The sequence below is a fragment of the Pseudopodoces humilis genome, chromosome 8 (genome assembly GCF_049639895.1).
Source record: "Pseudopodoces humilis isolate 2021_Gansu_Grassland_sample_001 chromosome 8, ASM4963989v1, whole genome shotgun sequence".
Taxonomy (NCBI): domain Eukaryota; kingdom Metazoa; phylum Chordata; class Aves; order Passeriformes; family Paridae; genus Pseudopodoces; species Pseudopodoces humilis.
Genome location: NC_142207.1, coordinates 23888417 through 23904817, shown reverse-complemented (window position 1 = coordinate 23904817; position 16401 = coordinate 23888417). Strand labels below are relative to the sequence as shown.

Genomic DNA, 16401 nt, shown 5'->3' with positions numbered 1-16401 from the left:
CTCACAGGAAAATGAATCCCTTTTCAGATCCATATGCTAGCTGCAGTATTTCCTGTGTTTTTCTGGTCACAGTCACACGCATAATTCATGCGAGTGCTTGGTCCTAGCTGCAGGCCTGAAAGGATGTGGTTGAAATCTTCAGGCTGCTCGTGTTCTTGTCTCCATGCCAAAGCTCTGGTGGATGGTTTTGGGAACTCTGTGTTCTTGCTATACTGGCCAATACTGTATCCCAAGGGGTGAAGGAAGGGAGAAATTATGGAGGGGAGTAGAACCACATGGCCTTCTGTAGACAATTTTTGGTTTTCAATAAAGTCAGACCAATAGGCATACACTTCAAAAGAGGAAAAAAATTCAAATACTAAAAACCCAGAAAACATCCCCGCTGCAAGAAACCCAGCACAGATGGTCCCTAAAAATCAGAAGCATGGTTTCTCTATGTTTCTTTTAGCTTAACCACAAAAAAAGGACCATGTTGGTCAGAAATAGAGATGTCACAAAGCTAATGTGCTACTGGGACCTTGACTCAGGTCAGGGTGAAACCCGAAGTAAAAGAGTTATGGGTGAGCTACTGTCCCTGGAAGAGCAGCTTGTGGCTGGGAGCCACTCTTGTGGAAATCATTGCCCTGATCCCAGGAGGAGTCAGAGCAGGTGGTGGGAGCTTGGCTGATGGCTGCAAGCCTGCACCTACTTGCACATGCTCATAAAGACCAGCACAGCTGATGGAATGGTAGCTGGAAGGTCGTGGGATGATTTTGCTGCATCAGGCTAATGCCACTGCTCAATGCACGGTGGTGCCTTTCATGTTATACAAATTCACTATTAACCTTGTGCTTGCCTGTAGTCATTCTGTCTTTTGAAAGCTTTGCCTTTTGGGGATGGAGATTTTTATATATGAAATTTGACTACATGGAGAGGAGACACTGATAGACAAAGAGGCACTGTAGAAATATGCAGTTAGGTACAAATGTAAGGGAGACTTTTCTTTTTAAGGGTAGATTAAATGAGACAGCAGCCCACACACTATGGAGACCTTTTAGAAATACCCTACTTAGAGAGGTACCTCTGTATTTATATAGTGCATCTGTCTCCAGAACAGCCCAATATAAAGTGAGCAAGCTCCCCCTGTTTCCCCAGCCGTGACCCCTAGCAATGTGGCAGGAGGAGCGTGCTCTCCCCAGTGGGGCTGATGGTGTCACAGAGCCAAGGGGAGAGAGGCCCTGACAGATGCACTCGTCCCCCTGTGCACACAGTCCTGCCCCACCTGTCTGGGAGATGTCAAACCCTGAACAGGAACAGCAATGTCTAATCTAGGTCTTCACTCTGCCATCTTGCTTGGGATCCAATTCTGCATTTACAATGCTTTAGATGAAGCAGAGGGGCAATTATTATTTATTACAGTAGGGCTCGCTGGAGTCAGTATCTGCCATGTGGCTTGGTTGTTAACCTCCAGCATAGAACATACAGCAAGGAAATAAAATTTAATGTCCTGTCAAATGGCTGACTTCATAGGAATCTTACATCTTCTCCTATAAAAATATTATCTTTTCTTCAAAAGCTGCTTCAATTCAGAACACAAAACCACCAAAATCTTTGTAATTTCACTATAAATACATCTTTAATATAAAGTGACCAGAACAATACATGCTTCCCTTTCTGGGTTTTCTACTTTACATTTTAAAATATGTGCTATGTATCCCATGTTTTAGTTCTATTTATGTTGTAACTCTTAAAAGGTTGACTTTTTAATGTTGCCTGTTTCTGCTTAGAAACAGTATGATGTTTACACTGTTCCACATTTGATACAGCATTGCTTAATAACACTGCTTTCAAGTCATAAATGCTGTTTCACAGCATTTTTCTAAGATTAGCTTCTACCATAAAAATTAAGTTGTACCTTTAGAAGGAGGCCCATTTAGCATTCATTGCACAAGATAAGAAGGAACTATCAGATATGTGGATTTCATGCTGAGCCAAACGAGGTCAGTGGAAATACTCCCCCAGACTTTGGTCTGTGTTGGACCACACGTGGTAATTTAGGGACTGACATTAGTGCTCAACACAGCCTTTTTTTCTTTACTCCAGGTAATAGTGGCAGATGACAAGTTATAACACAAACATCCCAGTTTTTCTGTGGAACAGATGTCAAGCTTAGGCTTCACTGGACACCTTAGTCTCTCTATAGCTACTGCAATATTTATTGCAGCCAAGGCCAGAGCCATTTTGAAGCAGGAGCTGCCAGCTGTGTGAAATGAAATGTATTCAAAGCTGCCAACAGTAAGAAATGAAATGCAGACTACAGCGGTGTCTGCCAATCTGTTGGGCAGCACCATAATGGTGGCAGCCAACTGAACTTGAGATGGCAGCAAAATCTGATGTATCCCTGTCACCAACTCAGTGATTCACTAATTAATTTCACTTTCTTTTTTTTCTTAATTGTATCTACTGTCATCACCCTACTGTTCAAGTTTGAGGAAGGAGAGAGGAGGGGAGAGAGAGAGAGGAAAAGAGACCAGGCACTAGAAGGAAACATCTTGGTAAAGATAGCCAGGAAATTCATTCAAAGCCACTCTGCATCCAGTGGTATGGTTGTATCGAGGTGCATCTGACTATGATGTGGATAAGAACAATATATAAACGATGAGAACAAGTAGTTTGGGAAGCAAAGCTGCACTTTTGTGACCTTTGGGACAAGGTAAAAATGCAATGATATGAAACTGCAGCATAAATCTTCTATTCCCAGTGCTTCAGAAGGTCCAGACAGTTGTGGGCCTTCCACCCAGGAAATTAAATATATAGACAGCATTTTGTCACATCACAACACATGAACAAACAAGAGCAGTGTGCATAAAGAACAAGGCAGAACTTGGCCTTCTGTTACCCAAGAAACAGCTTACTGAGACAGCTTTTCTACTTGAAAGAAATGTGTTGAAGAACTGGTACTACCAGGCTGAAGAACAGATGTTTCTCCAGGGACATGGCAGCTCTGCTAAGGCATTAGAGGAAGACTTTTCCCCAACCTCAGGAATTGTTCCAGGCACTGGATGTTGCCTGTTTTGGTGGATTAGTCCTAGCCCCCTGCCCAGTATCATAGCCATTTAGCCTGCTGGAAAAGGAGGGAGGTCTAAAATACACACTCAGGACTGAGAGGATAATTGAAAACCATCTCCATCTCCTGTTCTGGCCACATGGCTGATGCGCAGAACGATAATTTTTGAAGAAGGATCGTTGTTGGAGAGATTGGAAAAATGTAATAGCCTGAGTCCAAGTGACTCACACACATAAGAAAAGTTTGACTGAATACCAACTCAGTTTCTGAATTTTCATAGGCCTGGCCTTGATGTTTAGAAGACTGTGTAAGATCTCTGATATTATGGCTGACATTACTTTCCTAAAATTTAAATTTAAGCCCATGTGTGAAGCAGAAACAACAACAAAGACATGGTATTTTTCTTTCTAGAATACTGTGATGTTTCATGTTCTTACACTGATGTGTCTAGTTAACGCTAGAAGCTCTTTGCAGAGTTTGCCATGTAAGAAGGCAGCCTGTAAAATGATACAAGTTTTTGTAGTGACTGCTAAAGTTTAGAAACTTCATTCCTGCGCCACTTGAAGTAAATTTAGTGTAAGTTTTTTGTTCCACAATGATTCTCATGGGCTCCAAACTCAGTGCTTACCATACTAACAATAATCTTTAATGTCTCCAGACTCTACCCATGTTCGTTGTTAACCTTCAGTCACAAAGTAATGAGATGCATCAGACATCATCAAGCTGGCCTAAGGGGTTACAAATTTGGATGAGGGCCACATACTGTACTAATTGCTTCTAATAAATTACATATTTCAGGAGGGACATAATGATTTTAATCATTTATTCTGCATGTTGTTTCCTTTGGAGAGAAGAACAAGCAGGCACTAAACAAGCAGAGCATCTGAAATTCATGGCAGAAGCTAGAAAGAGCTCATTTAATACCAACCGTCATTGTAAATACTAGAATTATGCATGTATCAAATCCCTGGGTCTGAACACTTTGGGAAAAGCCAGTGAGTTCTGGTTGTTTTAATGTCTCAAACCAAAATAATGTCTTTGAATGTTCCTTAGATTTATAACAGCTCTGATTTAATCCCATTTCAAATCTTGTAGCTGGGGCCTAGCTCAGGAAAAAGCCTTTGTTTTTATGCAAAGAAAAATACATTAAGGGGGGAATTTAAAGCATTTATTTCCCAAAAGGCTGAGAGGGAAAACAGTCAAATGCATCTCTTACTTGTGTGGGGAATGACTTTAATTATGATTTGATGGCTCCTCATTGCATAGGTGGTCCAGTGAACACAGACAGCTACAATAACTTTCTTTAAAGCCTGCTGAAACCAGTAGGATCTTGATCTGAACTAAGCAGCCTCTTGCAGAGTGAACTAAAACGAGCGAAGTTTTCCTATTTCCCTGACCTCTAGCACATCCAGACCAGTAGAATCACGGCTAATGAAATCCTCAAATCACTTGGGAACGTGCACTTCCTTCGCAGGGGGAGACCTTGATGGTATTTAAATAGCCACCAGTATTAATAGCAATAGCTGGTAGATAATGTGGGGATTTGGGACCTCTAGGGAGCAATGCAGGTTTGGGAACAGCTCAGGCTGCCTCTGTCAGTCTTTGTAAACCTTGTTTCCTGTCACTGCAGTCTGCATTTCCTTCCAAGGATGAGCTGAGCTACCAAACAAAACATGACTACCTAGGTAAAAGGAAACCTGCCTCAGCACAAAGCATGCCCTGGGATGTTGCAGCTCTGAGACTCAAATGTGCCCTTTTGATTTTCAAGTGGTAATGCGACACCAAGGAAGCACCATTACCTGAGGTAAGTGCAATCCACTTCTGCCCTGGCAGCCTAAGATGCCTTCACTTGGTCCCTCTCTATCTGGGAGGGTTATTATCCCATCTTGGACTTCTCTGGCAAGTGTGACGGTAAAAAATGAGACTCCAGCAAGACTTCCAAGGGCTCCTCTAGTCCACCAAGTAGAATAATGAAGATATTTCTAAAGATGCTGCTTGTGCTTGGATGGATGGATGGATGGATGGATGGATGGATGGATGGATGGATGGATCTTTGTGCTAAAACAGCTGGGCATCTACTTTGGAAAAGGATCAAAGGATTCTTCTTGATTTTGTCATACAGAACAAGAAGCAGAGTAGTAAATAGGAAAAAAAGGCCTTACACAGTGAGAACTGACTGGAAAATATTGCCCAAGGTAAAACTGATGACTATTCAAATTGCAAAACATTCCTGTGGTTGTTTTTATGGTATTTTTCATAGGGAGGTTCAAGCCAACCTTCACACATGAAGAAGACCTTAAAGAATGAGGAAATTTGAACTTCAGGCATAAAAGCCCATGAATAACAGAAGAAAAAGTGACACAAACACTGTCACTGGGGAACTGGAGGTGACGAATCCTCAGTTAAGATTACTGCTAAACACAAAAAAGTGTGACAAGAGGTGAATCACAATGTGCAGAAAATACAATGAATTTGTCTGGTGCAACCTTCAGATACTGACTTTTGCCAACACTGCCTGCTACATACCAGCATGGAATTAACAAACACTAGCGTGGCAGGTTAGGAAAAGAATTATCTATGAAAGCAAAATGGAAAACCTCTTTGACATCCATTAGGTTTGGTAACATAATCCTAAGAAGCACACCATGCTGAGCTGTTATCTGGCTGGCTGGCTGAGTCCCTCTCCAGATTACTACTTAAATCAATAGCTCTCACATTGATTTTTCCAGCACACTGTATTCCAGTAAAAAGAACAATGCCCTGAGATGAGTCAGCTATTTGCTCTGTCTGTAGGAACTCTGGTGTGTTTTTGTTTAGGAAAATAAAAGCAGGAGCCAAAGTACACACTGATATGCAGTAATAAGAACCTGCCTGTTGCTCCAGGTTTGCTACAGCTTGCTGCAGCAGCCACAGCCTGCCCTTGAACTAGAGGAAACTTCTGTAGTGATGAAACTGGAACGTTTAGTGATGATCTTAGACAGCTAATAATGTTGAATTTCAGTTTAGTAAGTGCTATGGCAGAAGGGAAAATTATGCCCACATAGATACCACGTACTAGAATCACAGAATCGTAGAATGGTTTGGGTTGGAAGGGACATTGAAGATCATCTCATTCCAGGCCCCCTTCCATGGGCAGGGATACCTCCCACTAGACCACGTTTCTCAGAGCCCTATCCAACCTGTCCTTGGACACTTCCAGGGATGGGGCAGCCACATCTTCTCTGGGCAATGTGAACTCCTCCTCCGGGCAATTTAACTAAGAGGTTGATCTCCATATATTTACCATGATAGGTAAAACCTCAGCAATACTGCATTTCCATTTTTTGCATATATTTTAATGTATTTGGATATTTCATGTAACATGTTACCATAGTTCTGGTGCTGCCTACAATTGTCTGATGTTGCTTCTGCTCTTTTCAACAATGCCAACAATTTCCCATTTTGTATGGGTTCCTATAACCACCACATGCACATTCATTTACTCTTTCTCTCTCCTGTCTAGCCATCAATTCAGAAACCAGCAGCCTTTCTCTCACATAGTTTCATAATTACTTCAAAAAACTTACAAAACTGGCAACAAACTATTTCCAGCTACTTGCAGGTTTGGAGTCAGGCTGAAGCACGACTCTGCCCACGGTTTCTCTTGATCCCTCTCTGCTGCAGGCATAAAGCAAAGCTCCTTCTACAGCCCCTCATGTCTCCCACAGCTCTCCACACATCCCTGCTGTCTCAGCTTCCAGGCTCAGTTCCACTGCCTGCAAGCTTGGCTTATTTTTGGGAACTTTGAGTTAACAGCAGCTACAAACCATTAAAATGCCAGAGAAGTTAACAAATTAAAATAGTTGTGCCTCTTCTGCACTCCATTTACTATCTCCAGCTTTAGAGGTAACATACACCAGATTACAGTCTATCCCACCTTCCATTAGTAACAGCCTTGGAGGGTATGGAGCACACAGGGGGCTGGAAAAGAATTTCATTTTTTTACTTTACTGTGTGTTGAATACTGTACTATGAATCTACTGAGGGAAATAAATATACGTATATGCTCAAAGTTGAGGAGGAGTGTGCAAAAGTGAAGCCTGTTATTCTGAAAATACTGTTGAATAGTGTTATCTTCAACTGCTATAGAACTAGAACAATTTAAATCAATATAAAAACTCTGTATTCCTAAATAGAGGTAGCTTTGTGTATTTCATAGCGCGGTGTATTTTACATTGCTGTATGTCTCTCAGCCTCAAAAAAGAAATTCATGTTTTCATACCCATGAAAAGGAAGAACAATGAATTTTCTACCAGGTAATTTTTAAATTAAAAGGAGTAATTTATGACAGTAACAGTACGGTAAAGCTGAAGCAATCCAGTCTGTTTACAGGAAGGGTCATCAACTTCCAAATATCCACTTGTGTACCTGGGAGTATGGTGCAATTTAGGGTGCTGAGGTACGGAGGAGAGGCATTCTGTGCTCTGCTTTGTGCTGTTTGCAAGGTATTTCAGGTTAGTTGTGATCTTTTGATCACATGCTCTCCTATGTTGTGCGGTCCCCTGAGAGCTGAGCTGATGTAGATGCACACCATGCCAGGCGCTTCCCCAGGGCTCAGCAGGGTGCTGCAGGTAGTGCTCTGCAGGCTGCAGTTCCTGAGAGGAGCTGTGAGGACCTGTTTCACACTGCACTTCATTTGCACAGCGTTTAGCCTAGGCTTGTAGGGCAAAATAATTCAGCAGAGAGATCAATAGGTATTGCTATCCGTGCAAAGCATTTTCCTTCCAGAAAAAGTATTGTAATAACGTAATAAGATTAGTTCCGATATCCAGCACATAAACTTCAGCCCATTTTGGCAAACAGACAGTCTTGCATGGCAGCTGAGTGATATTTTAACTGTGGCTAGGACAGGTATTAGAGAGCTGAAGCTACAGAGTGAGATCCACAGAACTGGCTGATATGATAAATTACCTCATGACAGCGGCAGTATTTCACACAAGAAATCAGATATCCCACCTTTTCTGCCAGGTAATAAATTGTGTTAAGCAGACAAATGGAAATTTACGTATTCATTATCTATCAAGAGACACCTGGCAGGACGGCCTTAGACTGCAGTCTGAAAATAATCCTGCTTTGACAAGTGTCAGTCAGAAGTGCTGGTGAATCACCACAGATTTTGTTTCATTGAAAGCGTCATCAAGTCAAATTCTGTTCAGAGCTACATAAGAAGCAAGGCCTAAATGTAACTGTTCTGATCCCAGGTGATATTTCTGCTGCTTTTGTACATATTCCCACATAGCATGTTAGCCCTCAAAACTTTCAGCAAGACTTCTCATTTTTCCTTCTCTTCCCAAGAAAGTCTTCACACTCCCCATAATCAGATACCCAGCCCACAGTTTTGGTTTTTATCCTTTTCACAGCTGCCTGGAAAGAGAGGCAGAATATGGGGAAGTGGTTTCAAATAAGAAACAGGGAACTCTATGGGGCCAGCACCAATAGAATTTACATATTCAAGAAGCTCCGCTCATAATTTGGCATTGAATTATCAGTTAGAGCAAGCTAATCAAAGCATAAAAACTTCTTGTTTTGTTTGGTTTTTTCCCCTCAAATAAACAAACTTGCCACTGCAGCAAGATTCTGTGCTGAGGATAAAGAGATGGCCAGCAGCAGGCAGGTGGTCCATGCTGGGTGGTGACAGCAGAGAGGGAAGGCAGTGATGCCTGGGCATGACCCTGCGGCTCATGGGCAGAGCCAGGGCTCTGGCACAGGAGCCAGCGAGGCAGGGGCAGGGCAGGAGCTCACGGTACCTTTGAGTGCAGGAGGGGTGAAGACACTCTGCTTCCTCTGCTTGGGAGAGGCGCTCTGCGACTGCCGAGGGACAAAACAGAGAGAGGCGGTGAGAGCTGGGCACAGGGAGAGCTTTCTGCTCCTGTACTCACGCCCAGCTGAGAGCTCCTAAGGAAAACTTACTGTGCACAGCTGGTGCCAGCTCCCAGCTGTACACAGGACAGCCAGAACAGTGTTTAATGGACAGCCTTTATGACCCCCAGGCAAGACAGACCCAATACTACTGAAAATTACCCTTCACCCTATAAAAATATTGTTAAACATAAAATCAGCATAGCCTGTGCTTTTAACAGCCTGTGTAATTGATTCTCATATGGCAAATAAATGTCTACCTATATTAAAATACTTGCAAGGTTTACATTAGCCAACATTCCAATTACAGTGTAATCAGTGATTATATGTATGTGCAAGGTAGTACTGAAATATTAAGATATACATTTTAATATAAATAAGTTGAAAATCCCCCCCTGTACCTTTTCAATATGTTCTACTCAACCTAAGATAATAATTTCAGCAGCCAATCACTCAGCCTTTAAATGACTGTTTGATTTTGAGCGTTGTATTTAGACACACTTAAACTTTTTGTGGCCCCAAAATCACATCTATGCACAAAAGACAAATCATTCCAAAATAATGGTAGTAAAATTACGTGTAGAGTAATAATAGTTTTACTGTATTATACCAATACACATAGAGTAATAATAGTATTACTACATTATACCCATGTTTAGTTAACAAAAACTAACTGGAGTATATTCAGTGCTCAAGCAGAGCAGCTTTTGCAAAATGAAAGCAGCTAAATTGGTGTCAATGTTACACCAACATGAATTAAGCCTACATAAAAAGGATAAGAAAGCCTCACACAGTACACCTGTAGCTAGCTTTGGAAGACATAAGCATCATATCTCACTCTTAACAAAAAGGTTAAGGAGAAACTGTGGGTAGCCAAGCTTTTTTTTCCCCCCTCATTTTGTCAATTTCTAGTTGTAGTAATGATGTTGCCTTTACCCAAACATTTGCTAAAAATGCCTAATATATAGACTGCGAATTTTGATCAGATCTATTTTCTTCATGGAACATTTGAGACGTTTCACACAAGTAGGGATAATCCTATTACCTTAGCTTATCACAATGGATAGAATGATAACATTTATAAATAAAATATTGTCTTCTTTGAAAAAAGAAAGCTATTTATAAGCACTATAGGATTGCTTGGTGAATCTCACGCCAGTAAATCTTTATAAGTTTGTATTGGAGTTCAAATTTGAACCGATCAATACCTGCTGCTGCTATTTAAAGTGCTGCCTGAGCTCGGAGCAGTGGTGAAGGAGAAAAAGATCAGGGAATTGGAGGGACTGTGCAAGGGGAGGTTAGAAAATGAGATTGGAGGAGCCAGCTTTTAACTCCTGGGCACTGAACACCACTGCACTGCCTGCTGTAGGCTTGACAAGTGCTGGAGGGAGCGGAGAGGTGTTTGAATGCCTTTGGCCCGGCAGTGAGCCGCAGATCCACGCTCGGATGGGCTGAACTGGCAGGGCCACCCTGGGTTTGCTGTGCTGTAACCAGGCATGGCAGCAGAGGGGAAGCTTGCCTCTCCCAGCTCCCTGCTACTGGGGGAAGGGAGAGCTGGCAGAACACACAACACAACTTTACACAGCCCTGCTTTGGAAGTGATGGTTCTTAAAAGGCTCTGTTACTGCAGGTGGTATGGCAATGTAAATAAAAGTATCAGCCTGGATGAATCAGTGAGTTTCAAAGAGTTTTTAACAATAGAAATAAATATGTTTCAAAAACAAACAAACAAACAAACATAATAATAATAATAATAATAATAATAATAATAATAATAATAATAATAATAATAATAATAATAATAATAAATATATGTTTTAAAATAATAAAATCACTTACCTCTGCCTGTGAGATGTTTGTTCTCTTCTCATCTTTTTCTAGAGAAAAACATATGAAAAGAGAAAAGTTAATTCAGAAGAGTTTCTTCTGAAACTCTTCTGAAGAGTTGGTGCTAACACTTGTAGCTCTGCCATGAACCTACAGCACTGCTGTAAATAAGAAATTAACCTTCTTATTTACAGCTTTTCTTTCTCATTTGTGTGTCTCAGAAAGCCAGAGGCCCTGATTAGCATTTAGACATAAGCACTGCATCTGAAGCACTTAACTCCCATTTTTGCCTGTGAATAACAGTGAGCAGTGGAGTTCCTTCAGCAGCAGGTCCTTTGTCCTGGCTGGCAGCAGGGCTCTGCACTGCAAGTGGGGCTGTCAGGGCTGCTTTGCCCATGGAATGAGCTTTCTTCTGTGGTCAGAAAATGCCTGGTTACCAAATGGTGTGAAGCACACTCACAAAGGGTTCTACTGCACTCAATAACAAGAACCTCACCTTAGTTATTAATATACCAACGCTGGCACTGAAGACTGCCTCAGGGTAATATCCAAATTTAACAAAACAAAGTTTTACAAAGAGCCAGCTTAACCTTAGAAATTTCATGTCATTACCAGACTGAAATTTTTCCTGAAGCTTCTTACTTTTGATGCCTTAATTTGCTTTAGATTGTATGGCAGAATTGGCAAAATTTGAGATTTCTAATAAAAATAAGTGCCTCTGAGAATCTGTATGAACAACTAAGTAAGATTGTATGACACAAGGAAGGCTCAAGGTTTTTTCTGACCATGGCACATAACCAATTTTTGTATGAGCGAAATTATTTTGCTGCTGTTGCCTTCATGTGGTTAACGGCCAGAAAGTATCTGTCTTCTGCTGATGATTTCACAAATATTTGACAGAGATAATGCAGGATATTTGATATGCAGAAGTTTGGAGCTCTAAAATAAAATGTCATTAAAAACATAGACATCAATCTCTCACCGTTGCAATGGGCCTTCTAAAATTTTCCACTTGCAGATACCAGTGTGTAATTTTCACTGAGGTGTGACAGATCTGTAAACATAGGTCTGAGCAAAGAATTAGGTCTAGGTAATATCATTTAATCTGACTTATTCTCTAGATATTGGCTGCTTGTGGTGTGCTGTGGGGGGGCGGGATGAGCCAGTCCATGCAGCTGGATTGATCACATTTGCTATTGCATTCTTGACCATTGGCTCTGTGCATCTTGCAAGTGTTAATTGAATTACCAGGTTTTTCAATGTAAGTATTTCCCATTACCTCTCTCTGAAAGATATTAATATCACTCATGCTCAGGGTTAAAAAGAGTAGTTGAAAACAGCACTGATTACTAAAGCATGATCCCACAGATACAGAATTATACAAGACAATCAAAAGGCCAGTTTCCTGCCATTGACATTTGAGTGAACTTTGGTAAGGTCACTGATCTCCTCCTGGATTTCCCTACCTGTAAATATGTATAGCAGTGTCTATTTCAGTATAGAAATGTCTATTCAAATCCATAAAACACTTTGGGGTATGAAGTCAGGCTGGCTAAATGAGTGCTTATTTATGTGCTTGCAGACTTTCTTACTGGTTGCATACCAAGACATCAATGTGGCAACATTGTAAATTTTTTTTATTTTTTATTCTTACTTATGAAAGTAAGAATTAATGCTCTCCCTGCAAAAGGCCAGTACTGGCATCAAGAGATCACGTAGAAAATCTCCATGACAAGAGATTTTGCTGTGAGAATGAAGGTATAAGGTAAGAAAAAACGTCATCAGATATTTCTACCAGTGGAAGTCAAGCAAGCCATGCATCTCCCACCCTCTAATCCCTCTCAAATCCATTGACAATTACAAACTGAATTTCTTTAGTGAACTCTTAGAGCATAAATTCATCTTAAGAAGGGTCAGGAAATAATCAGAAACTAAATCACAAATATCAGAATGCGATATCACTTGATTCACTGTGAAGAATAAAATCTCTGGTTTGTCAACATCCTTTAGTTCTCATTGACTACTAAGCAGGCAGGAGTGCTCACAAAAAAAAAATAAAATCATAGTTATACAGAATGAGAAATTCATTTTTCATGTTTATAACTTAGCAATTATATCATGGAGAATGTGAAGAGATCAGCTGTTTCTCTTATATATGGATCAAACCCCTAGCTCTCAGTAGGAAACTTCTCCCTACAGATTTGTTCTCTTTTTGGAGCCAGAAGGGAAGAAAAATATATTCCATTTTCCTTCCTCACAGACCATAACATTGTTCACAGAACACAATATAGCTGTATTGTATTCCAAATCTCAACATACGGCTTTTTTCCAGTTTAACTTATTCTAGGCTGCTTTAATTACTAACAGGAATCTAATCACTCAAGTAATTTCTTGACAGTTTTTGTGGTTTTGTTTTAGAGAGGCGTAATAGTAATCATATGAGGACCTGAGAATGGGTTTGTACATACCCAAGTGACATTTGTAAAAACAACACTGGAGCTTTGTTTAGAGACTTCTTTAGACCCATGCTGAGGAAAAAGCAGTTGAAGACTTTCCTTTGTGCTGGGTGAATAATGTTTGAGCCTAGTGTGATCCTTACCTCATGTAGGCCGGAGCATCACCTGGCAAATTAAGGCTTTTATTCTGTATCCTCAGATAAATAAATATGCAATGAAGGGTTCAGTCTAAAGGGTATTCCCATCAATAAAGATATGTGCAGACTCTGAAACAAAGACTTCACTTTTTTTAAGGAGAGTCACTTCTGAGAGCCCATCTGCCTGCACAGACCCCTTTCAGAATGGGAGTTCTAAGCTTTGGCCTTTACCCGGGGCAAAATCCCACCCACTTGCAGGGAAACCTGCAAGACCTGGCCCGGCTATATTGCTGAAATGGGTGGCAGAAGCACCAGGGGGGCTCTCCCGAACACGGCTGTTAGCAGAGCTCCTTGAATTGAACTGGCACACACTCCCAGCCGAGCTGCTCTAATAAGCTGAGAACCCCCAAGGGTGCCCTTATTTGAAGGCAGAGAAGAACCCAGAGGAAGGAGGCTGATTGTAGCTGGAATGAAATCTGCTTGGTGCTGCAGATCACTCCTTCCACGGATCTCCACTGCTGTGCAAGCATCATGTCTGTGCTGGGGGAAGCTTTGTGGTCGTTTTAGAGCGAGATCAAAATTCATCTGCCTTGCTTCTCCCCCTGGATAATGTTAATGCACTTGGAACAGCCATGCAGGGCAAGAGGTGACCTGTTTTAAAGGAGCTGGCCTCTGATATCACCCATGGGCTCTGCAGTGGTCTCATCCAGCAAAGGCTTATCTCATCCTGCTAAGTACCCTGCTTGCTTTCCCCTCGGCAAGAGCAAGTAAAAGCTTTTCCTGCAGGGTTTCAGTCAGGCACTGGAGAAACAGAACAGGTCAGAGGCCAGTTTTTACACAAGAGAGGCTCAGTAAGAGACTGGTATAATTGCTGGAGAAAGCTTCTTGTAGAGAGTTTAGAATTTTCCTTGGGAAAACACAGCCGAGCAGATAAAAATCACAGGGGGTTGATAGGTTTGGACTCAGGCAATTTTAGAAACTAAATCCAGAAAATACTCTTCATTTTTCTGCCATTTAGTGGCAGAAAAAGAGGAAAATATCTGAAAATTATTTTTCAGTCATTTCACATTTCAATTTCTCTGTAAATAAAATAAAAATAAATATTTTTGATCTACCAGTTTACCTCACTGGTGTTTGACCACCACCATCTGTATTAGCCATTGGTATTTGTAAAACAAGCTTATTGAACTCTGATTTAGAAGTTGACTAACACAATATTTGGTTTTTTTGTTATCACAACTACTTTTTCTTTCTCCTAGAAAACATAGCAAGATCAAAAAGTATTTAATGTTTTCTTTTTGCCAGAGTCCTAGCTACACATTGCCACAGAGCATCTCATTGCTTTTTACTAAACCACTGGGGTAGGAAAAGGGAAAAAAAAATTCAGAAAAGGCCATCATAAAGAATGCTTACATAGTTAATTGTTTGGTTGTCGCTTGCTGGTTTTTATTTGCCAGTGTTTATCAATGAAAACTCGACTATGGGTTTAGATGTCATTACATTTAATTACAAAGAGATATCCTGGTAAGCCCTCCTGGAGTGAGTATATGTTTCTGGAAATATTCCCATTGCAGGAACACCTCATTAGACTCCCGAATGCAGCTGCTGTGGCAGGCGTAGCTGGGAGCTCTGCTCCCCTCCTCAGTCAAGTGCTGACAGGAGAGAGTGTGCGCTGTGGTGCTGCTGCATCTCGCTCACTAATCAGCATCTAAATTACTGCCTGGCCCTTGAGGGAGCACTAAGAACAAGATTTGTACAGCAAGCATTAATGAAAACATAGGGCAGAGAGGAATTTGCTATATACAGAGGCATTTGCCTGCCTGTCTACCCTATCAGGCGCTTGCAGCTCAGGTGTGTAGTTTGGGGAAGGTCCCACACCGTGCTGACAGCGCTGTCACCAAGGGACCTCTCTTCCCTCTGTCTCAGAGATCATAGCACAGCTTTTCCCAGCTAGATCCTGCCTGTAACCAGCCCTTTGTACTTCATTAAAATACTACAGGCCAAGTGAACCTGCTCTTTGGACACTTAAATTTTTTTTCCCCCAGGTAAATCAGTTATTTAAACAACCCTGTATTTCCCACCTTCAATATTCAAGTAGCCATTACTGGTACTGAGAGAGGGGGCAGCAATCTCCTTTGTTAGACCAAATCCTTCCTAAATGTGCTAAAAGTCAGCCACTAAATGAAAAAAATAATCATCCTTTCTTCCTGATGCACACAGCAGCATCTGATCCAAACATCTCTGATCGTGCAGACAGTATCTATGGAGCCACTTTAAACTCCACAGACATAAGAATATGAAATAAAACCACCTTTCACAAACTACATAGATCAAAATTTCTTTAAATCTTGCATTCTGGTAAACATAATCTGCTTTGGAAGAACCTGGAGACATTACAAACCTCAAATGTGAATCTGAATGTATTTGTTTACATCACATGATTCTCAGAAGGGAATTATAGTGCCTGATTCACCACCTTGTTATTCCAGCTCCATGCCAGACTCATGGAAATCAGTCTCATTTCACTGGCATTAAACTAGAATACAAGAGTGATGAATCAGGTCTGCAGCCTTACCACAGAGCAATCATGAATTATTATAACAAACACAAAAATCATCCCTCTTCTCAGCATTTTGTTCCAAAATTTCATTCTCCCCCCTTAAAATACATGATAAATATTGATATAAGACAAATTCTAAATAAGTGCCATAAATCAAATATAGCTTCTCAAAATACATTTTGAAAGAAAATTAAAATTTAATTATTTTCTACTTTCTTAAAAAAGGACTAAGTTTTCTGCCTCTTGTATTATATATACATATAAATGTATTGCATTTCTGCCTGACTTTGTGGTCTTCCAGTTGCTGCTGCCAGCTCTGTAAGGCTTTAGTCTGATACTGTCCTGGCTTTGAATGAGCGGATATAAAACAGGTTTTGTGGAAAAACCTGTCATGAAAAGGATAGCTCCATGCAGAATTTTCTTTTTCTGAAACACAAGAGGCTCTGTCCTGCTCCGTGAGAGAGGGTCAGGAGAGCA

At 40.9% G+C, this 16401-nt stretch overlaps 1 protein-coding gene across 1 annotated transcript in view; it reads right to left on the bottom strand.

The window, feature by feature from the left end:
* Positions 1–16401, bottom strand: part of PPP1R1C (protein phosphatase 1 regulatory inhibitor subunit 1C) — a 48544-nt gene that overhangs the window by 17564 nt on the left and 14579 nt on the right. Inside the window, exons 3-4 of the mRNA XM_005519860.3 lie at positions 10784–10821; positions 8833–8893 (exon numbers count right to left, since the gene is read on the bottom strand). Coding sequence (XP_005519917.2) covers positions 8833–8893; positions 10784–10821 — 99 coding nt within the window. The remainder of the gene's footprint in view (positions 1–8832; positions 8894–10783; positions 10822–16401) is intronic.